General features: G+C 36.7%; 1 protein-coding gene across 1 annotated transcript in view; it reads right to left on the minus strand.

Annotated features, from left to right (window-relative positions):
* Positions 1 to 618: 618 nt before the first annotated feature.
* Positions 619 to 24,965, minus strand: part of atrnl1a (attractin-like 1a) — a 273,803-nt gene continuing 249,456 nt past the window's right edge. The window contains exons 30-31 of the mRNA XM_065296956.1: positions 18,758 to 18,866; positions 619 to 4,953 (exon numbers count right to left, since the gene is read on the minus strand). Of these exons, the coding sequence (XP_065153028.1) occupies positions 4,829 to 4,953; positions 18,758 to 18,866 (234 nt within the window). The 3' untranslated portion in view covers positions 619 to 4,828. The remainder of the gene's footprint in view (positions 4,954 to 18,757; positions 18,867 to 24,965) is intronic.

The raw sequence follows: 24,965 nt of genomic DNA on the forward strand, positions 1-24,965 counted from the left end.
TGAGCCAAAGTGACAAATGATCCAATAAGAGCTTTAGTTAGTAGAACATTAAAACAGCTGCCAGCAATCGTACTGCGAGCGGACTGAAAAAGTCAATTAAATCGGTGATGTATGAATGTAAAAACACTGTTTCGTTTAACACCTGTGGCAACAGCAGTCAATTACAAGCATATGCGGTTTTCTTTTTTAAAGTGGAAAATCAATACAGCAACCAGTTTAGAGGATTAAACCATCATTTCCTTGGCCAGATTATTTTTGGACTGCTTATGAATCCAATGGGCATTTTGGAAACATCTGAATTGACTTTGGCAAATAAATAGATGGTTATTCATTGATTTAATAGATGATCTGTAGTAGATTAAATATAAGCAATGTACAATCTATTCAATCCATATTGCTTGTCCAGAAAGACTCTTGCATCTCTTGCAGATCTACACTTCACACAGGCAGTGTAAAACATCACTAGATCTATAAGAAAACTATGAACTCAACTACAATTACTTACGTAAGAAAAAATATACAAAGTAACTTTTAACAACACCTTTCAAAGAGTAAACTACAGGAAGAAGATTTATCAAAACGTTTATTTTTACATAAACATGAAGAAACTTTCTTTGGCTGCTCTTTAATTTTGCATAAGGTATACATTTCATAATGCAGTCAGACTTAACATTTAAACAATTCACGTACGTATTTAATGTCACCTTCTCATAGGTTATGACTCAAGTATGCAAATAATAAATAAATAAAACACATCACAAAGATATTGTTTCTGCAGTGCGGTAATATTGCACTCCTGTGCAGTAGTGCAAATGAGTCTAACATCCAAATGAGCAATAAATACATCAGATGTATGCTAACACAAAATTATTTATATTTACATGGAGAGAGAAAGTATAATCTAAATTGTTGACATTTGTTATCCACTGCACACTGTTTAACCAAAGTACAAAATGGTGAAATCTTAAAAATCTGTCCACAGATGGATGTTTGTGTCTCATCCAAAGTTTAGGTTAGAAAATTTCAGGTAAAGTGACCAGACATATACAGAAATAATAATGTAACACTTTAAAAATCAGCAAAAATACAAAGGATTTTAGCATCACAGATTTTGGTTGTGATAATATTATGAAAAAAAAAACACAAGCAAAACCAACCTCACACAACAACCCTTTTAGGGCCATTTTTGAGTTGACACAATATTAAACAGGGTTCCTACAGGTTTCTTCAAGTTAAATTCAAGTCTTTTTAAGACCTTTTTAAGACCATTTATATAAAAAATTAATACCCATTTCACGTCCCTACCAGCAAAGAAAAACTAAAATCCTTGAACTTGTGTTCATTTATTTTTCCGATGTGAAATGGTTAAAAAGATGATAAGCCAAGCAGGTGTGAATTTTTTTTTTTTCGGTAGGCCACAAGAAAGTTTGCCAAACAATGTTAAGTTATTAAGGAATTTCTGAGATTTTCTTTGATTTTTCCCGCTTCTCCTTTGCCTGTTGCTGTGTTGTGTTGCAGTCTATGGTTGTGGTGATCTTCATTTACTGAAGGCATCAGGTGTTCGCAGTATTTTGTACTGTGACCCGGGACTTTGATGCGTTCTCAATTATTGGATCCGCCATTGTTTATTTATACTACGTTATTAAACAAACAGAGATGCAAACACATGTATGTTCAAAAAAGAGAAAGGTAATCTAAGCCCTCACACCCAGGCAAATATCCAGATACTTAGGCTACATTGCCACCGACCCCTGCCATCCCTACCAACCTAGTTGTATAGAGTAAAATGAAATTCGAAAATCAAAATACGCAGACATTAATTTGGAATATTCAATTTCATTTTTTATGTTAAACCAAAACTCTTATTGAACTATCTAGCACTTCTTCTTGCTTTACTCCTTCTTCCTCTTCTTCCTGGCCACCTCCTGCAACGTATCCAGGACCTTCCATCTGGCTGCATTCATTTATATTAATTTCACATTATATTTCATAAATCCAACCATAAATTAACAAAGCTGACAATGTTTGTCAAAGCATCACAAAACACTTTACTGTTTTTGCACTGACATATGAAGCAATACTTTGTGTAGATGACCCCTTTTATCAAACTCTTTTGAATACAATAATATGTATAGTATATTAATGATAGAAAGTGCAGGTCTAGAGATTATAAATGTAATCGGTGTGTTATGGTTTATGTAGTTTTCTTTCCTTTTTTAAAAGTGCCTCTCTTGCAGATTAAAAGAGCTTTATCCACTTTATTTATTTTTTAAAAATTATTTTAGATTCAAAAGTCTACTTGCTGTCCCAGTGACTGGTGACTTTATATTAGAGCTTTGCGTTTTTTATATCTAGAGTCAGCTTGAGCTTTGCTCGTGCAATGGGCTTGACATTCACATTTCTTTTTTGCTACCATCTCTGTGATCTTTGAGCAAACTTTTTAGATATAAAAAGATGGTTCATTAATAATAATATTATTAAACAAAGGGACGGAGAAAGAAACTGCAGCGCGTGGTCGTCGTGACTTTCAAACCAAGCCAGTTGTTATCGCAACAGAAACGGAGGCACGCAGCTTGAAACTTCACGTGAACATTAGCGCTGACAGACTCTGATCACGGCCGTTTTCCGATCGCCTCGAGTTTTACACAATGTTAATCGGACCCGGTCCTCCGTGAAAACCTCTATGCATACAACTCTGCTCAAGTTCAGAAACATGTGACGCTGAACTCGCTTCATGTCGCACCCAATTCATCGAGAAACAGAGAGCATGTGAACATACAGCAGACTCATCGGGAGAGACACGATGTGCTCGCAACCAAAATGCCATTAATAATTAAAAGCCGCAGGCGCCGAAAAGCGATGTGTTTGCATCCCTGATTTAATCAAAATGTGGTTGACAAAGAAACTTTTAAGGAAAAATACAATATGGAGAAGTTACATACAGCACAATTTTTAAGACCCAGACATCAAAATTTAAGACTTTTTTAAGTCTTTTTAAGGTATTATTTCCAAATTCATAAATTCAATGCTTTTAAGGCTTTTTAAGACCCCGCGGGAACCCTGATTAAAACAAATGCCTAAGACAAAAAGCTATAAAATGTTCAATGCGTGACAATCTAGATCAGTGGTTCTCAAACTGGGGTCTGGGGCCCCCAGGGGGGCCGCAAGATGGTGCCAGGGGTGCCCCAGATTTATGACATTTTATAAAATAAATACATTTTTCATGAATTCTGTGCAATTAAACCTAAAAAAATAAGGCTACTAACCAACAGCAATACTTTCTATCATTTAATATGTTTTGTTTAATTAAAAGTTGAGTTTTAGAACAGTTTCTTGTCATAAATTTTCTTTGGGGGGGCCGCAAAGGAATGCGTGGTACACAAGGGGGGCCGCACGCTAAAAAAGTTTGAGAACCACTGATCTAGATAAATATGAAACAAACCAACACTGTAAAAAATACTTTGCTGCCTTAAATTATTTTGTTGAATCAACTCAGATTTACAAATCATTTGAACTTACTACAATTTATCTCGAGTTGTTATAACTACAGATAAGTTGTTATAACTCATAAAATACAGTTGAAAAAAGTTGTAGCAACTCATCTCTTGTCAAGATAAATAATAGTAAGTTGACATGACTTGTAAATCTGAGTTAATAAAAAAGATTTTTTACAGTTAAATTCAGATCAAATGACCCTTGGCTTTATTAACATATTAAGCAACACTTGAGTTAAGACATGTACAGATATATTAAATTACACTGCAGTTTTATTTTACAGTACACTTTTACAGTAAAGTATGTACATTAACAAATACAAGATTTTGTAAAATACAATGAAAATTTAAGTTTTTAAAATAATGACTGAATAAGTGAAGTATCAGTTATGGAAGATGCAGTTCCATATCAACAACCAAAGAAGATCTATAACCAATCACATCGTGCCCTTAAAACTAGCCTAAAGATGATTTGTTTGATGTTAAATTATTTCTTAAAAATAATTTTACATAAAAATATAGCTTGAGTCATCTGAAAAGGATGAACACTGTGTGTTTGTTTGAGTTTGTTTGCAGCACTGGCTTAAACAATGGTGCGAGTTTAGGGCAAAACTATTTGTTTACTTCACCAATGGCAGATGGAGGTAGTGTTTAGAAAAACATATCCGCAAAGAATATTGAAGAATAAACTGTTATGTCCTGACTAAGTGCTCTAAAGGGGTAGTTAATACATTTCAGTTGTGACTGACCCCCCCCCCCCCAAAAACAAAAAACAAAAACAAATCAAAACGACTAATTCCACCCAGAGCAAAACATCTTATGAAGCAAATGTAATGCTTGGCTAAAATAAGTATAATCACAAAGTTGACAGCTCAAACAGACATTTCAATAAAATGTTTTATGTTCCTTAAAAAAAAATCTTGAAAGTAGAGTCAGGTGTTTTTGAATGCCTATAAATAAGTGAAGAGATAGTACAACTATCGCAGCTAATTCTATAGCCTGAATCCTGTTCCTATTTTAGATCTGTGTGATTTTATCTATACACACCCCTCTCCCTTTAAAGAAACACTTGCTGATAACAAAAACCCAGTGGGTGCAATAAAAACGCAGGTCTCCTCTACAGAGGTTCAAGCTAAACTGAGGGCACATGTGCTCCACTATGGAGCATGAATTCAGGAGGAGCCACACACAGACTACTAATGTCTTAACCCTCCGCTATGATTTACACTTCAAGAGCTTCAACCCCATCTCCTTCCACTGGCAGAGAGTGAAAGAAGGAGAAGAGGATGGTAAAAAAAATCACCTGGGCGTTCAGGTGAGTTCGGTCGACCGGTTCAAACGCAGGTTCCCTGGTGCATCGTGTGCTGCTGTTTGCGGCTTTTTAAATTCAAGCACTTGTCTTTGAAGTCCCCAGCCCTCTGCTGAGAGGTATCAATGAGAGCGCTGGCTATGGTAATGCCTGTGGGAGGAAGCAGAGAAGGATTTGAGCTTCAAAGAAGACTTAGCAGTATAGCAACTACACCCTGAAATGAGTATATTGACACCTGTCAAATTACAAACCCCATCCTTGTGTTTACAGTTTAGCAGTTGAGCAAACGCAAGTGCTAGTATGTAAATTCAATCATACAGTACATTTAATTTCTGATACACTCTGCGGAAACCAGACAATGTTTTGATCACCATATACAAGTGCAGGAAGCGGTGTATTTGTAAATGTTTATTAATGTTTGGTAAAGTGTTTACAATAAATTACTTAACCCAAAGATGAAAAAAGGAAAATTCTTCTTCATTGAAGCATGACTGCAAGTGTAACTTCTTCTCCTTCACCTTCAAAATCACTTTACTGACAACAATTCAATGAATTGCATGTATTTGCAAGGCAGCCTGCGCATTTATTTTTACAGCACAAAAGTCAACATGTTTTCAAGACAGAAAATATTTTCTGCTGAGGAGCGCCATCCATCTCAAGTGAGTTAATTGCAAGGCTGAATCAAATCAGGTGCGCATGAGGAGAAGGCTAAAGTGCTCTCGGCTAATGGAAAAATCCAACTCATTATTGTGATGCTTTGGCAGGTGAGCCGCCTGCATGATTAACCCTGATGAATTCTGCACTTTGAGACAGGATGTGCGAATCTGAGAACTCCATTAAAGGTAATCAGAAAGACTGTGTTGACCTAAGGCAAAGATCACTGTAAATGGACACTTTATAACTGTTCCCTTATTGGAAACTGCCGTCGTCTCGCCCAGTCGAAACTCAAATGCCTTCCCGTCTTGTCTTGCCGTGAGCGATGCCCAGAAGATGTCTTCCACAGATAATCAGAAAATATCTCAGCAGGAGCTCACGGAGCAGCTGTCTGTATCGAGACCTCTTCGCACCCCTGCCTCTTTACAAAGTGCCGTTATGCCACCAAGGTCACTCCTCCAACCGATGAGTATTTTTTCCGCCTGCACTCCAGCCTCAGTGTGATGCCAAGGTTACAGTGAGAGGGATTGCACACTTACCCTGACTGTCTATTTAATGCAGTCGTTCCTTGAGTCATAATGACTCACCCATCTTTCTCAAGCCATTGTCGGGACATGGGATCTGGTGTGGCGGGGTCAACAGCATCATTCACCTCATTGTTACTGCTGTTATTAAGGTTAAGGGATAATGAACACACCTGTTCACTGTATAACATAGGGCTGTATGACACACTATAATTCAGTGGATTTAAAACTTTATTTATTTTGTACAGTAACTGAATTAAGACATTTGGTCTGTGCTTTTAACAACCCAGGCTCACTCACCTACGTACAGATACATATCGTATCATAACTAAAATGTTTGCAGCTTCTAAACTATTTGACCTAAAGACACAATTGGGATATCTTCTTTTTTAAGTTATTTTTGGGCCATTTTGATAATAATTGAGAGACGACAGGAAAGTACAAGATGGAGAGAGAGGTATGGGATCGGCAAAGAACCTTGAGAGCACTGTGCACTACGTTGCCGACACAATTGTGATATCTTCTGACTTTATTTTCAAAATGTAAGTTAAAATTATATTTTTTATTTTTAAAACAAATTGTAAAAAAAATATATATATATAACAGATTTCACATAGCAGCCCAAAAAAGCAATGGTCTCAAACAAAAATGGTCTAACAAAGTTATTCTTTAAATTTGAGCTTTATATCACCAGATAATATTTGTGCCCTTTGGTACTTATTTAAAGTCAAATGTGCACAAACAAGTGCACAATGCAAGTGACTTACGCTGTCTTTGCAATTTTAGTAAAACACAGCCGACTAAAACATACAGATGTATTTTGATTATTCATTACATTTTGTTTGTTGCCACTATGCTTCCTGTAAACAACAAGTTCTTGAAATACCTCAGCCGAACACGATCAATCCTAACAGTAAAGATATCAGATGTCACAAACGTCACAAGCATGAACTGAAAAATAAACTCCAATAAAGTTCAGCATTGTCTGCTTTGTAACCTCAAAGACCTTCTATTACGTTTCTAAAAACAATGTTATTTTGTGTATTTGGTATAATACTATGTGTTTGCGTGGTTTATGGTAAAAAACACATTATTTTCCACATACTGTACATTTTTGTTGCTCCTTTATACAATGCCTTCCTGAAACGTGTTGATTTTCCACAATGCTCATCGTTTTGAAAAAGCGTGGTGTTCTCCTATTGGCCAGCTAACCAGTACGTTGTGATTGGCCTGAATACCTCTGACGTCAGCCGGAAATGTGATGCTCCTTACAATATTTTGAAGATTAGCTCACAATGCAATACCATCAAGAGTTAATATTGTCTTTACTACTTTTGGGATTTGTACCTTTTGCATATCGTTAACCTGTACTAATATCAAGGCTTTGAACCGGTTCAGGGAACAAAAATGAAAACCAGAAACTTTTGATGTTTTGCAAGGAACAGAAAAGAAACAAAAAACTTTCAACAAATATATTTCTGGAGAAGAATCATTTATTTAAAATAATGGTAACTGGTTAATACAGTAATTTTTTTCGTTCTTCGACAATATTTATTTGCAATACTTGGTGAAGTTCACTTCCGGTCGTCGTTGACAATGAGAAGCTTGCCACCAGCAATAAGCCTACTCATGCCCAAGTCTCTAATGCTCAATCATAACAGGTAAATATTGTAGGCTACCAAGCATCTCAAGATGTTTGTTTTTTACTAATTAGTGGTGTAACGGATCGCAGTTGATCCGTGATCCGTACAGATCACAACCCACGGTTTGGCTGCCATGCAATTTGCAGATTAATACGCACATTTAAATAGGGTGAAAGTTGATCATTTGCACGTGTTTCAAAGACTTGCAAATATTAACACTTAAGTGATTTTAAACAATTTAACCATAAAAATTTTCTGTATGCACAGACACAAATGCGGTTAAATGTGTCCGGTCCAACTAATTGTCCAATCAAATGTGATTATCCCTATACCATTCAAAGATCAGAACTCTTGATGTATAAACTTCAGAGAGAGAGAGTTGTGCTACTGTGTCTCATATTGTAGTTCATTAAAATAAATTTGACGAATAAAGCAATGAAAACAATTTTGTAATTCGTCCTCCGTCTGTGTGTGCGCGCCTGTTTAAGTGAACTTAAGAAATGTAGGCATGTCAGAATTACAGTTATGCCGCTTACATAATGTAGCCTTTTTTAATGTTTGATGACAAGATAGAGACTTAAGGAAAATTATGTAGACTAATAATTTAAGTTTAATGTCCTAATACTTATTTGTATGTCCACAGCTGGCATGGAACATTATTAACTGGATTGGGAACTTTATTTTTTGTTCTAATCGGTTCAGGAACGTCAATTTTAGGGTTTAACCGAAAACCAGAAACGTTAAAATACTGTTTCTGTTCGGAACGAACCAATTGGGAAAAAAATCTGGTTCAAAGCCTTTACTAATACACAATTACACAGCAAAGGAAATATAAATTTTTTGAATCGGATAATACCTGCTCTTTAAAGAATGCCTCCAGTGCCTTCAGTGGGCACTCCAAATAAAAGATGCTGCGATACGTATTAGAAAAACTGTATTTCAGGCTATGCAAAAATGTAGGCAGACGTACATCATTCCAATGAGCCTGTGTAGCCCGTCAAAGGCCCAACAGCAAGAAATAAAATAATAAAGTGTGACTAAGCCTTTTCAGGGCTTGGTAATATTTCAGAGCTAATTCAGCCCTGTTTAAATGTAATAACAAAGACCTACTGTGATCTCAAAATGTCCATGAATGTGCCTGTTTGAGTTTCAATGCCCTCCTCAGGGTCAATAATGCCTTTGTCCTGCTGTCACTGTCAGTGTCTGACTGGCCACATTGAGCACACCTGACATGATAAGGTCAACAGTGTTTCTCCCAGCACAAAAGCATGAGTGAGAGACAAAAAAACACAACACAATGAACAAATAGATTAGACAGATCTGCGCCTACCTACCCTCACTAACAAGCTTTAAAATTAGATCTGTTACATCTCATAAACAACATGCTTGGAAAAAAGAAAGCAGGAGAGAAAATGGGAGCGTGTACTAGTATCCATTGTAACCTTGAGATACATCTTTTGATAGGATGCAGGTATGTTATATAATTAAATGTACTAAGCCATTTTCTGAAAAGCGTGTTATTGTATTTGCAAAGAATAAATAATTTATTTGCTTGGAACAAATTAGAGAAAACTCTATACTGTATATAAAATAAACAAATAACTTTTTAATAATAATTTTTTTTACCCTACCTCTTGAGGAGGTCAGAATGACAACAAACAGTAGCAATGATGCAGTAAATGCAATCTGCAGATGGCTACCATTTTTTGCATAAAAAAATCTAATGCAGTATCGCGTGCATATTTTTTCAATGTTTGAATTTGTTTATGATAAGCATTATGTCTGGAGAAAGGAGAATATTTTTTAAAGTACTCCAAAATGCATTTGCTTGAAAGGGTTATAAATAAGTCAATTTGCCACAACAGATGGTAGCTGCAGATAAGGCAGGTCACAATAAAATCAATTTAGCTTTGTTGCTCACTTATAAAACTATCAAAGGACTGCACTCTCGTTCACACCCTATGCAAGCTCCCCAAAGTGCTGACTATGCTTTAAAATGCACTAAATGGACACTTTAAAAGGGCTAAACAAGTAGAATTAAGACACTGAAGGCTTTCATGGAAAAAAGATGCTCTTTGATGTTAGGAGTAGACTATGATATCACAAGCCAACGAGACTCTTTGTCATGATCATCGACTTTCTGACCGTAGCACAGTGAACTAAAAAATATCTGAATATTTTATCTGAATATTTATGTATATTATATTGCATTTCGGTCACAAAATCCTTTTAAAATTTACAGAATGCACCTTTAACAGAGCTTGAAAAGAAAAGTTTAAATGTTTCCTGAAAGACTTCTTATTGTTCAATCACAGGTCAAATATTTTTGTTAAATGTCGGCTGAACTGCACAACTGTCTCATTTCCGACACCGTTCTGCTAGACTCCACTCTCTTCTCATATATTAAATTAATTTAACGCAAATCAATGTTTCATTTAAGTTAATTATTCGGTAAGCAGCCGTGAAATAAGCGAGAAAATCTAGATTCATCTGCTTACTATCACAAAATAAACCTCTTCAAGGGTTTCGCATCACGGCCCTGATCACTCTGTCGGGTTTTATTGAAAGATAATGGTCGACTGACTGTACATAATCCATTGCGTATTTCTCCACTTACATAGTAGATCTATGTTTGACACAGAAATGTTAGCTATAAAAATGAATTGTGAAGGGAGTGGAATGACTTCTTTCAGTGTCAATTACTGCTACCTGTGCTGGTGATACAAGCAGATGAGCGGGATGAAAATGGGCTTGTGTTGTGTAACGCTCCGCTGATCACTGCTGTCTACAGGATCTACAGACAGGAGAATCAATCTGCTATCTTACAAACAGCTGTTTTGCTCTGTTGTATCCACCTGACTCTCAGTGTGAGACCTTGAACATCCGGCTATGTTTGTGTGTGAGTGCTCTTGGAGCTTCGGTTATATACAAAGGCTGTACATGGTCAGCATGTGGTTGTATCTTAAAAAAAGATAAGAGACATGAATGCAACATAATAAGGCATTGTCAATGATGTTTTGTAAATACAAAAAGTTTCTGTAAATACAATGTGTGGCCAGTGCACCCAATGTGAAGACAATAATTTTGAATATAGGCTTTCACTTCAAAAATCAGCTGTGTAAGCAGATATTATAAGAGCTATTAATAGGTGATTAAAGACCTCAGTCAAAGTGACCTGTAAGGAGATGCTGACAGTGTTAAAGCAAAAAAAAAAAAAAGAGGAAGTGATATCATATCTTTGCACAACTCAAGAGTGATATATTCAACAGCTCAGGAGCGATGACCGAGACTAAGGAGATTTTGGCTATTCTCCTTGAAGCTTAATACAGACCTATTGTCTGAGGTACTGCCCTTGTCTGAGGTATTGTCCTTGGAGAGAACGAGCAAGAGTAGAGAGGAAAAAAGAAAGAAAACTGAATCCCAAAGAATTCACTTTTCCCCCTGGGCTCATTTCTCATTCTGCCTTTTTTAATATATCACACACACACTAGACTTTAAACACACACGCATACTCATTTAGAATCCTGAAAGCTAACTTCTTCCCATCAGAATCATTTATATCAGAGAGAGAAAAAGAGAAATATAGATAGATAGAGACAGAGAGAGAGAAAGAAAGGGGGGGGGGGGGGTTGGTGGTGCAGATACAGATATGAAATTTCTTTAATGTGGGGACCAAATATTCCTAAAAAGAGAAAATATGTTAGAAAATGTAAGAAGGTTTAAGGAACTGTGAGATCATTATAATAACAAAAATCTACATTTTAAAAGAAATATCAAGTTTATAGGAAGATTTATGCAAATTCATACAGTATGAAGAGCTCAGATGCAAAAGCCGCTAAACACCACCCCCATCGAACGGATTGTATGCAACGGTTTACCTGGGATTGGTGATGTAGAGAAGACTGACATTATCATAATTCCTCACGCTTCGGACTCGTAGCCTGTAAGTTAACTCCTGTTAGCAACCAAATCTTTCAAACATGGTAAGGAGCATCTCTTTTACGGCTGACGTCAGAGGTATTCAGGCAAATCACAACGTACAGATTAACTGGCCAATCAGGGACACAAAGCTTTTCAAATCCATGCACTGTCAGAAAAAAAGGTACAAAGTTGTTCCTTTTTCTGTCGCTGGGGTGGTACCCTAAAAGGTACCTTTTTGTACCTTTATGGGTATACAGCACATTAAAATGTTGTACATTATGGGATACAATATTATACCCTAAGGACCAATTGTGTACCTTAAGGAACAATTTTGTACCAATTCAATTTTAGGGGTACAAAACAGTTAACTGTACCTTTGAAGGTACACAATCGATCTTTAAGAAACAGTAATGTACCCCAAAAGGTGATACATTGTATTTTGTTTATATACCTGACAAAAATGGTACCTTGGCGTACCACCCCAGAAACAAAAAAGGTACAGTTTTGTACCTTTTTTCTGACAGTGAGACAGAGAGTGAAATCTGGAGCTACAAAAATTTATGTATGTAGAAAATAATGTGTTTTTAAACCATAAACCATGCGAACACATTGTATTATACCAAATACACAAAATAGCATTGACCTTTTCATTGCCATTAAACTGAAATTACTGAACCTAAACATATAAACCTGATTAAAAATGCTCATTGACAAATAAACATGTCAGATGTACAGTACTTAGAGGGTTTTGCATCTGAACTCCATATATTTTTCTAATTGAAATGCAGTGTTGTATATATACCATACTGGGATAATGACCAAATATTTCAAATATTTCCATACAGTACCTCAAATAGACAGCTCTAGGTATAAAAGGCTGTACTGTTAGCAATTCATGCACCAGTTACAAATAAAACATAAAATGTAAGCAGGCAGCCAGTAATGTACTACAGTAGAAATTTTAATCCAGTTTTTCAAGAGCGCAGAGTCAAACCTACAAACCACTGTGATACTGCTCATTGACTTAAACACATAACACCCTGAAAAGTGAGGTTGGCTTGTATTTATATTGCACTCCAGGAATAGTATTTGTACTCTACACATGCTTAGCATGGCTTAATCCTGTCCTAACCTCCTCTGTATGGAAGGTATTTTTGGACTTTTTTAAATTAATTAATTAAATTATAAAATAATTAATTAAATTATAAAATAAAAAATAAAATCGCAAAATATGTCCCAAATTTGAAAATGAAATGCTAAAATAAAAACTAAAACATTATATTAAATTATTTCATTTTCATTTTTAACGTGATGAAGCATCATTCCGGCCAAATTGAAAAATTAAATTAAATTGATGATTTGACATTTCATTTTCAATATAATCTTGAGTCAAGACAGACAATATTAAAATAAAAAGGCAAGCTTGAAAAGGAATCTGTAAATAATTTTTTTTTAAAGGCTTTTTATTCATGCCCAAGCAATAATAGGGACAAAATTAAAATGTAAAGTTCAGTTTTAATTCTATGTTCTGTTTTTCTTTTTCTTTTTCATTTTCATTTTCGTGTTCACTTTTATTTTCAACTTGTATGCAAATTCAATGTTAATCAGTGGGTGGGGTTTACTTGCTAAAAAAAAATGGGATTGGCTGAAGTGTTGCCAACTCAGCGACTGTGTTGCTTCCCAACTTAGCGACCTTATTGCTACATCTAGCGACTTTTAAACCATTTAGACAAACTTAGCGACTGTTTGGATGAATCTTAGCTTCATATCTGCACATATAGGCTACTGTGTCGCTTGTACCGGCCCACGATTGCTGGGTGGCGCGGTCACGGTGAAATGTGCGCCTGGCGTCTACCCTCTGTGCATTTTCTGAGCAGTGAACAATTTACGAACTGACGCGTGGATGAGATTCGCATGCATTGTTTACATTTCAAACACTAAAAGTGTCTGGTCCGCTGTTATGTATGTGTGTATTTTCACACATCTGATCCAGTGAGGCGTCAGTTTAACGAGCTGAAGACATACACCGACCAGTCACTTACTTTTATATGAACATTATCTGTTTATTCAGCTTATGTGTTGTCTTTACAAGTATCGTATCAGGACTTGCGTCCTCTGTGAAATGCAAGTCTTTCAGGGTCTACCCTGTACACTGCACTGGACACAACGTACAGTTCTGACCATAGCTGAAGCAAGCACATAAAGGCTGTGACGATAACGCGTTACTGCATCACCGCAGTAGCCGTTTCACATGGTACGCGGCAACCGCGAGTGTTTAGTTCTTTTTCAATAGGAGACGTGCGGAAAGCGGCAAAACGGGGGCGGTTACAGAGGGGAAGCGGAGTTGGTCCACACGCCTTGCTCGTGCACCCAAAATCCTATTCCTTCTCCGGACATGGTACTTCATGACAGGCACCGTTGAAGATAAACATATTTGCACTAAATGCTGCACAAAACGCTTCCAATACAAGAGAAAAGCTGAAGCCGCTCGGCGATTTTGCCGCTTACCGCGTACGGCCATACGTGAGATGCCAGCTGCGGTGATGTCACGGCCGCAACCTTCTTAAACATGAAGCGTGTCATGCACAGGTGCTCTGATTTCTTGAACGGTACCGACTCACTCCCTGGTTTTAAACCCCTGCACGAATAACATCATCTCTGCAAGGAAATGTCAGTGCAATGCAAGTTCATGTGCAAGGAGTCCGAGCCACGCGCATTATTTCTCGTTCAAGGAGAAGCAGGCACTGTGTGTTGGTGATGATAATAATAGCATAATAATAATTTTAAACTATAATGGGCAAACATGACAACTATCGTTATGAAGGCAGGTGAGCGCTTACCGACAGCGCGACTCGTTATTTGGTTGAATGCTGTGTTTATATCTGGAGCTGCTGTAAGTGAATTTCTCCAGCTCGGGTTAAAAAAAAGTCTTATCTTCTTGATGATGTAAATGGACAGCTGAAATTGAAAGCATTGATTGGAGTATCCATAAGTTTTGCGCAGTTATTTACGGAATGATGCAATAGGCTATTTCGTTTTGTATCCACTTTGAAAAAATCGAATTAAACATACTAATCATAATAACATTAAAAACTATTTATTTTCGATATCTTTTGAGTTTAATATCAATTATGGAACCGTTTTTGTCATTGTTTTTAACCCATTTTTTGTACAATAAATTATTCAGCGTTTCAACAAGTTTGGAGAAGTGCGTTTCTATCCACGGAAAGTTAACCGAAAAACAATGTCTAAAGAAATAGGAATCAGGTTTTGCACAACTCACCAGAAACAATCTTAAACTGCATATTCTTTCTACAGCTTTTCAGGTTGTTATTCTATGAAATGTATTGTATAAAATGGGCTATAAACGGTGACATAAAAGTTCTATAATCAATAGTATATTCAAAAGATATAAAAAACAAAAGTTAACATAAAGAAATACATATTATTTCATGCTGTTATTGCTAATATAATTTGTCGTTTTAATGATATATAAGATTACTGCTTTCCTGGGGTGGGTTGTTGTGCTGTAACCGCGTGATTTTGTTGCTTCTTCACCGCGGTAAAACAAAATCCTGTACGGTCACAGCCCTACTCACAAATCAGCGTAACACATGAGGATGAAGGGTTTAAATTGGGCCGAAGCTGAGCCCCGTCACAAAGGCTGAAGGTCTGTTCTGTACCAGTGTGCCCGCTGCAAAAGTAAGTGACGTGTCTATGTATGTCCATTCTCATGAAATGCATACAAATAACACGCAGTGTGATTATCGTGCTATACATAAGCCAAATTCCAATTTTGCGAGCATATGATACGCCAATACTTTCCGGAATTTGGCATATGTATTGCACGATAATCACACTGTGCTATGTGTATGCATTTGATGAGAATGACTGACGCCTCACCGGATCAAATGTGTGAAAATACGCACATATATAACAGTGGACCAGCCCCTTTTTATTGTTTGTTCCTCCTTTGACATGTAAACAATGTTCGCGAATCTCATCCACGCGTCAGCTCGTACAGTCTAATATGTTGCTGCTCAGCATGTACAGAGACACCAGACGCACATTTCACCGAGACAGCGCCACCCAGCACTCGTGGGCCGGTACATGCGACACAGTAGCTTCTCTGTACAGATGTGAAGCTAGGATTAATCCAAACAGTCGCTAAGTTTGTCTAAATGGGTCTAAAAGTCGCTAGATCAGAGTCCTGCAACGGGTCGGGTACTAAAAGTGTCTCAAACGGGTGGATTGTGACATTCCTAAAATTCACGGGCGGGGCCGCGGGCGGATAATTAACTCCGCGCGGGCGGGTAGTAGTGCAAATGATAATATGTGCAAAATCTGTATGTCTAATGATGTGACACCAAACTTTGAAACACGGCTGTTTTTTCAGCCAAGCGCTTTTTAGCTGTGATACTTAAGCTGTGAGCCGGTTGGTTGTTGTGATACTTGTCCCGCCCTTTCTCCACTGTGATTGGACGGCCGTGTGACAACTGACATTGACGAGCGGAGAATTTCACCCAAACTTTAATCTCTTTCAACTCTCGACCCTCAGCGCCGAGCGCGGAAAAACCGCTGACCGCCGGCTTATTTGAAAAACGGCCGCGGGGGTAAAAGCTTTGGTGTGCACGCCCTAATTACCATTACACGCGGAACATATGACATTTGACCCATCACTTCACCACCACTACAACAGTGCGCGACCAGTTTGTTGATTCTTCTCGTAGTTTGTTGGAGCCTTTCTTTTACTGTCTATGCTTGGAGCCCTATGGTTGAAGCGAGCGTTGCGGGACTCTGGCATAAAGTTTTGCTGTTGATAGCCGGAAGCTGAACGTCTTCTCTTAGAAAGCATTTCGAGACGAGACTTAGGAGCACAGCAGGGGTTGTGTAGGTAGGTTGTTCTTTTTCTTGTTTTTTTATTAATATGTCTATTTCTGTATAGTTATCATGTTCCATTTGTGCCGATAGACTACTTAAATGGCACAAAACAGAGCGCACTTTAGCCTGTTTCATTAGCCTATTCATGACGCTGTTGTGATGTTTAGAGAGGTACGAGATAAAAAATAAAGCACTTTAATTGGAATGATTTTAGAGTGTGTGATTTATGCGGGTACGGGTCGGGTAACGGGCCAAATATTAACGGGTCCGGGCGGGTGCGGATTTAATTTTGATATTATCACGGGTGACGGGTCGGATCTGGTGCTGAACTTTGCGGGTACGGACGGACACGGATCTCCAAAAATGGACCCGTGCAGGACTCTGCGCTAGATGTAGTCGCTAAGTTGGCAAAACAGTCGCTGACTTGGCAACACTGCTTCACATATCTATGCTGCTTCAGCCATTCCCCTTTTTATGAGCAAGTAAACCCCACCCACTGATTAACATTGAATTTGCATACAAGTTGAAAACGAAAATGAAAACGAAAACGAAAATGAAAAAGAAAATAAAAAACAAATAAATAAAAGAGAACATAAAATTAAAACTGAACTTTATTTTAATTTTGTCCCTATTATTGCTTGGGCATGAATAAAAAGCCCTTAAAAAAAAAATATTTACAGATTCCTTTTCAAGCTTGCCTTTTTATTTTAATATTGTCAGTCTTGACTCAAGATTATATTGAAAATGAAATGTGAAATCATCAATTTAATTTAATTTTTCAATTTGGCCGGAATGATGCTTCATCACGTTAAAAATGAAAATTAAATAATTTAATATAATGTTTAAATTTTTATTTTAGCATTTCATTTTCAAATTTGGGACATATTTTGCGATTTTATTTTTTATTTTATAATTTAATTAATTATTTTATAATTTAATTAATTATTTTATAATTTAATTAATTATTTTATAATTTAATTAATTAATTTAAAAAAGACCAAAAAAACCTTCCATACCTCTGCTTCTGGGACAATAAAACAAGACTACCATTTACACCAAATGCCATTTATGTTTTGACATATCTCTGTGCTTCAGCCTTCATTGGCAACTCTTACACTGTAAAAAGTGAAAATTGGATCTACTTTAAAAATTACTTTATCATTTTAGTAATTTTAAGTTGCTCAGAAAATATAGCAGAAAAGTAGGATAGGCATTTGGGACAGGCATAGAATGAAGTCAACCAATGGTGTGAGCTTGGCCAAATTATGTCTGGATTGTCTGAATATTGGTCATTATGTTTGCTGTTGCCAGTGGCACAAAAATTTCACATATCACCTTTAAGGAAATGAAACATAAGTAAGCTGCAATTGTGCTATAACACGGCTACAAAATATTGTATACATTTTTTTTATCTAGGGGTTGTTACTTGTTTTGCATTATTTATGAGTGTCAAAGCCACATGTTACATGTAGATTCAGCCTTTATTTTAGCATAATTTAAGGGGAAATTTTGAATATTTTATGATTCAGACACTATACATATCTGTGGAAAACAAAGGCGTTTAGCATCTCTCCACAACCATTTCCAAAAATCTGTCAGTCTCAATAGCAACAGGACAATTACTCTATGCCTTTTTACTTTTTTATCACAGCAAGCTGATGTGTCACTTTGTATTACACCAATGTGAAGGTCTTAGTCCCTCACATGCTATGCATGTTAGTACTGTAGGCAAAATCATATATTTACTTAGCATTAAGATTTGATTTTCTACCTTTTGTACATACTGATCTGGACTCTCATCATTCGTTTCACCTTGTCTACATCCTTTTTCTCAAGTTTTGTCCACCCCTCCCTTTTATATCTTGTGTATGAGATGCAGTGGTATCAGTGTCATACTGCAGTCAGGGGTAATGTCGTTGGCCAGCAGAGCGCTGCATGTGTCCCGTTTCTAAACCGCTACTTCCTGCTGCGGTACCACTTACAGCTGCTCATTTATCACAGTTACATGATGAGTACAAACCACACAGACAAAGACACTGAACAAGAGACAAAGAGACTGTCTGCAGTGAGGAAAGAACAAGACCAATTCAAACTGGTTTAAGAAAATATAAAAGTGAAAGGATGAAAAATGTAAGCTAAAATTTAAATCAACTACGTATATCTGACCCTAAAGTAATCTAAAAATCATACTACATAAAGAAAAACTGTGAAAATATAATTTTGATATATTTAATATGGCCAAAGATTGAAATTAAAGTGAAATCAATGAGTGCCTGGTATTTGCAACAGATGGTATATGAATGCATAATTTGTGTAAACATAAATTCTTACCACACTGGCCGGGGGGAGGAATGCAAGAAGATCCCTGTGGAAGACTCATCAGCAGTGTTTGAACAGCAGCACAACCACCTGCACATGGTTCCAAAGCTATAGGATCAGCCTATAAAAGAGAAAGAGTGAATTCATTATCTGAATCTTAACGATAATACCACACTTTTATGTATGAATTCTGCTATTTGTCCTTAGTTTATCTTTTTATTACTGATGATGTCATAAATGGTTTCCCTGATACAAGATGATGCCTCACAAAAAGTAGAACTTTCATTGTCAAGTTATGTCAACGATATGAGTTTCATCTGTATATAAATCAGACACATGTCTGAAGTTTTGTATTCAGACAGAAAACTATGACTGAGTTAATGAAATGTATTGGCCATCTGCCAGCAAAGCATAGAATAACACAATAGAGATTTACTTGGCAGACTTACACTGTTTAAATCTGCAATTTCTTTTCCAGTGCTAATGACATTCTTTCCCTTAGCCCTTACCATAATGGTTATAGTAATGTACAGAAAGAGCAACATTTGAAGACATTTGTTTAGAAAAATTTTTTGGAGCACACTGCCAAAAAGGATATGAATCTGATCGTCTACTTCCGTGCAAAATGTAACACTATTCATTACTTCGCCTTAAAACGTTTATGCAACAAAAGGCAGCACTTACTGTATGTTGCACTGTATGTTGGGAAGGGGACGTGCGTCTCATTGCTCGGCATGAGCTGGAGCACGCAGTACAGAGCAGCGGGAGAGTGACGGCGAAATGATTTAACGTATTCTTTTATTGGTTCTAGAAAGTTTTTTTACCCTGTCTTCGCTCCATAAAGCAATAAGCATGTCGTCTTGTTTGTTTGCCTCTTTGCCGGCTAACTTCTGGGTGACGTGTTTACGTTTGGGAGGAGTTATGCGCTGACTTGTGTGGTTTCATCAACCAGATGTATTTACACCTTTCCAGTTTCGTCTGAAATGCATCCCAGAACACCTCCTGAAGTGGTTTGGGCGATCAAAATAGTTAAAAGTTTTGGTAATGCGAGCAGGTTTCACAGCAAAACTTTAAACTGACCATAATAACACGGTTGTATTTGAAACATTTTGTGGCTCCACTTAAGAAAATTAGGCTAATTTTGATACGTTAATGTCTGTATTTAAGACTATTTCTGCACCAATCAAGCCCTTCCAGCACTTGCTTCTAAAAGGCAAAAACATCTTGTTCAAAAAGTCACGGCAGGTTTTCCGGCTCTAAAAGCTTTTAGTATTTAAACATGTGAAGGAGTGCTGGTAAATGGTCCTGCTCATTTCACCCTCTCACAGTATGTTTAATGTAGAAGGCTAAAACCGGCTAGAGTATGTACTTCAGAATAAGTATGAACAAAATATCACTGCATGTTTGAATGAAATTGCTATCAGTAATAGTCTGAGGAAAAACTTGGTGGTAAAAACGTGATCGGAAATCGGAAAGTTCTCTAAAGTGGCACGTTTTCTCTTTACCTATTAAACATGTTCCCACAAAGATGTAAACCATCTCCTAATTTATATTTTAATTTAGGATTTTGTATCTAATGCACCAAATTTCATACATATAAATTTCCACATACGTTCAAAATGCATGAAAAGTAAGATGTATGATACCCTTGCTGCATCTTATTTCACACAAGTTTAATCAGAAACCCTCCATAAAACCATAACGTGGCTCCTCCAGTCAGTCATATCCAGAGGTTCCCAGATGCATATTAACCAACCCTAAACCACCCAATCTAATCCATTTTCCTGTCAAAGATGATAAATATCTATGTTTAAGCTGAATCCCTAATGCACACAAACATTATGCTCCCCTTCTCTTTGATTCCCACGAGATTCGTTGACGATATAAAATATTTTAGCATACAGCATGGCAACCTAAATCTGCAAAATCATCTGTAGAGGCGTCATAAATGTGATAGTTAAATAAGAGCTTATGACTGATTCAAGATAAAACAGAGCGGTCCAATCCCTTAACCACACAAGAACATCAGCAGGTGGTGAAAGTAAAATTTTTTGCTCATTTGCATTTTAAGGGCTGTTTGTAGTGCATAAACAAAATGGGCAGAGCTTTAAAAAATAATGCATACAGTTCATAGCTCACTAGTGGATGTTTGTTATTATAGAAGCTAATATACACATAGCATGTTTGAATGACAAAAACCCAACATAGCACAGACCGCTTTATGCTTTAATTCAGCTTGAAATACTGCCTTGAAACATGCTATACACAACATATTCACAACTTGTGAATAAACATCAGTAAATTCAAAAATTCAATCATTTTCTATGCCACAAAGTCCCAAGTCACATTAATTCTTTATGTATTCCTATCTAGACCATTGCAGCTCCCTGTATCTGATATTTCATATTATATTTCAGATTCGATATATTCGGAGAGCTTTATAATCATTGTGGGTCTAAAGATCACGCATGTGGATGTGCTGCTATATCGAACGCCCCTGACCATACAGACTCCACCGTGGCCTCAAGTCTGACAAGGTTCACAGTGACCACAAGGGTCAAACAGGAGTATAATGTTTACTTACATCTTGTCTAAGGTGTTCAATGAAAGAAATGCTTCAACCAGCCGACGCTTTTAACCTATGAACTCTATGATCAATGTCTCTGCATACTGAAGTAGTAGTGCACATACAAGTCCAGAAGAGTTTCATTTCTTTCCCCATCATCATGTTTCTTTGGTTTTATCTTCTTCACTCTTAAAGGAGCAGTAAGTAGGATTTACCCCCATCTAGTAGCGAAATTATATTTTGACTTCAAACGAACAGTGCTCTCTAGCGCCTCGCTTTTCCAAATGTTAGTTGCAACTACTGTAGCCGTTATGTACTCACTGATCTCTTTGTCCGTTTCAAGTGGTTCACGTGTTCTGAACAAAAACACGTTGGGGAAATGCGTTGGTAGGCTAGTGCTCTTTCTCCCTCTCTGCTATTATAGTTTATCAATACGGCAGAACGACATGGAAGCCTCCTTGGATTTACCCGTTCAATGTAAGTAAAGAGAAGAAATTTTAAACTTCAGATCATTGGCAGAGGTCATTTAACACCAATGAGGACATATTCAAAACACTTAAAATCCTACTTACAGTCCCTTTAAAACAGGAGTGGGGAACCCTGGGTCCTGGAGGGCCACTGTCCTGCAGAGTTTAGTTCCAACCCTAACCAAACACAGGTGTGTTTAATTAGGGTTGGAACTAAACTCTGCAGGACAGTGGCCCTCCAGGACCCAGGGTTCCCCACCCCTGCTTAAAACCCCATGTAAAGTGACCATGTAAGTTCCCTTTAACCCTTTCTCTTCAACTTTGGTAGATGTGGCTAATAAGTGCTGAAGCGTATAGACTAATTATAGCCTGTGCCACCTATGTTTGTGTTGTGGTTTCAGAACAAGGGATGATAAATTTATCAGCTTGGAGGAAATGGGTCCCATTGAATTCTTTAACCAGTCAAACATCAGTTTTCAAATGAACCTGCCACACAGCAGCTCCTTGGGAACATATGTTGAAAGACAATTCCCATTAGCTTTACACTAAGCATTTTTTTCTTAAAAAAATGGAAAAGAAAACTTGCTTTAAGCCTTGTGTTCAGGGCAAATACCTGTGTCATATTCATAAACCACCTGTAATCCAAAAGGAGCTGAAAGTGCTGATGTAGCACTATTTAAATGAAGTCATTGTCTCAGCTCAAACACGCCTCCTTTCTATGTAAATTAAGTTTATTATAAATGGCATGCTGCCATCTTTATTATATTATTAAATATTTGTATGCTGCAATTATTGCTGTGCTATTATCGTCTGGATGGCAGGCACTAAATGAAATGCTCATCTCGAAAATGCTAAGAAGGCATGCTCATATAAATCTTACTTTCACACCTACCTAAAATATCAGACCACACACACATACATCCATAAAGTAGGAAACATGCAAATAATGAGTTTCACACTCCATATTTTTTTTATGTGGGCAATATAAAATTGGCATTGGACTATATCCACCCCAACATAAATTGGAAATATATTATATTACATCAAATGAATGCTGATTTATGCTGAATGCTGGTAGTTTTGTCTATTGGTTAAACAACAAGTGGACTTAATTCACAGTTAACATTAATGAGTGTCTCTGCACTACAAACAAAATATCAAACCAAGAGGCATCTGCGAACCAATAATGTCTGACATGTTGTTGTTGTTTTTTACTGAGCAATTTGTGCAAATACTTTTAAACCAACACGTCTTAATATTATTAATATTTTTTAATGTATGAAGACAACACCTCAATGTATACATACTGTATACTTTAAATTGTGAAAAACAAGTTAAACTTGTTCGACCTTATTTTTTACGTTAAAGAAACATAACATATGTAGATATATATATGATACTAAATATATTTTTACAGTGTAACTAAATGACAGCAAGTCGTGTTATAGTCACGGAAAATGTTTTCAATTTATTCGTGTCCATGGCTCGAAATTCAGCTTTTTTCATGCTTTAAGCACGAATATCTTTTTCAGGTCACTCAGCACAAATCTCTATAAATAGTTTGCATGCCCGTTGCACGATTTACTTTTTTGTGTCTTTTTATGTATTGTTTTATCTTTTTTCCTATTTTTTAAATCATTGTTGATTGGGGTTACATTTTTTTCTTAATACACTGTAAATGTAAAAGTTGGATCAACTTAAAAAAGTAAAAAAATATAAAAATCTAAGTTTTTTTATTACTCCAGTTGGTAACCTAAAGTTTTTAAACAATTTTAATTACAATTTTTCACTTAAAAAGAGAACATTTTGGTTGAAAAAAATTGTAATTTTTAGAGGTTATAAATTAAAGTTGATCCAATTTTTTACTTTTTACAGTGTACAGGTCTCTGAGAGGAGCATGAATGTAGTTCATCTTAATAACAGACATGCTCGATTAACATTTAAAAGCCTGTAAATGTCTAATTATTTTTTTATCTTTAAAACCTAACATAAACTATCTTTTTGTAAAATGTTTCGATTGAAACACTCGTTTTCACCAACAAATGGCACTTTAACCTGTTGCACTGGCCGAAGAAAGGAAAGAAGAGTGAGTGATACAAAGAGAGAGAGAGAGAGCATCCAAGCAGGACTTGGCTTCTCTTGGGTGAAGCATTAATCTCTTTAAAAGCCTTCATTAACTTAGATTTATACACCCCCCTTCGCTGAAGCAGCCTGTACACCCACCAGAGCTGGGCAGGATATTTGTACATTTAATTTTAAGCCTCGTTAATAGCTATTTTATTAAAATGACACCTTCAAGAAGAAGGACATTAACAGTGATGTGATGGACTCTTCATGACAGATTGATTCAGGGTGTGAAAGGAGAGATTGACTGTTCAGAAAGGGTGCTGAGGTGATCTGAATTAATCAAGCTAAGTAGAAGAGTGCATAAATCAGGAAGGGGGCAGAAGGCGGCCTCAAGTTAGGACCGGATCCTGGCTAGCAGTTAAGATCTTATGGCCCTGCTGAGAACCAGTCACTACAGTTGCTCCCCCTTTAAAAAGAAAGACTTCATATATGATATTTACAGTATAAAAAATTTCATGTACAGTGGAAAGTCATTTAAATATTTGACATTTAAAAAACATTATAAGTTACATTTGTGATAACATCTTTGTGCCTTTTCATTACAAGACTTTTTTCTGAACTACATATTCCCCGTATTCCTCTCAATCTTTACAATCCAGAGAGACCCTGAGGGCTCTGCCAGCTCTGTGGGATGTTGAGGTAGGAGTTACTTCCTGAATTTTGAATGTGTTGCCTCCGAACATTATGTACCCTCATCTGTCTCACGCTATGTTGTACTGTAGTCAACAGTCATATACCTTGCCATCAGCCCGTGCGTCACTCTCAAAACATACTGCAATACAGAGCAATCGTCAACTGTGGCCAGCCAACAAGCACGTGAATCAGTGAAGGAAAATGTACAGTAGCTTTGTGAAAATCATGGGCAATAAACTTTGAAAGATAGAAAAAGACCAAATCAATAGTAAGAAAACATGCAATTAAAGTAAACATAAAACATTTCAGTTTATATGTTTTTACTACAAATGTGCTGTGTTGCAAGTTAATGTGCTGTTCCCAATGTTAAAGGGACACTTCACCTATTTGCATCAAGCTTTGTATAGTTAGAACCCCAGCCATGTTT

The sequence above is a fragment of the Paramisgurnus dabryanus genome, chromosome 20 (genome assembly GCF_030506205.2).
Source record: "Paramisgurnus dabryanus chromosome 20, PD_genome_1.1, whole genome shotgun sequence".
NCBI classification, from domain to species: Eukaryota; Metazoa; Chordata; class Actinopteri; order Cypriniformes; family Cobitidae; genus Paramisgurnus; species Paramisgurnus dabryanus.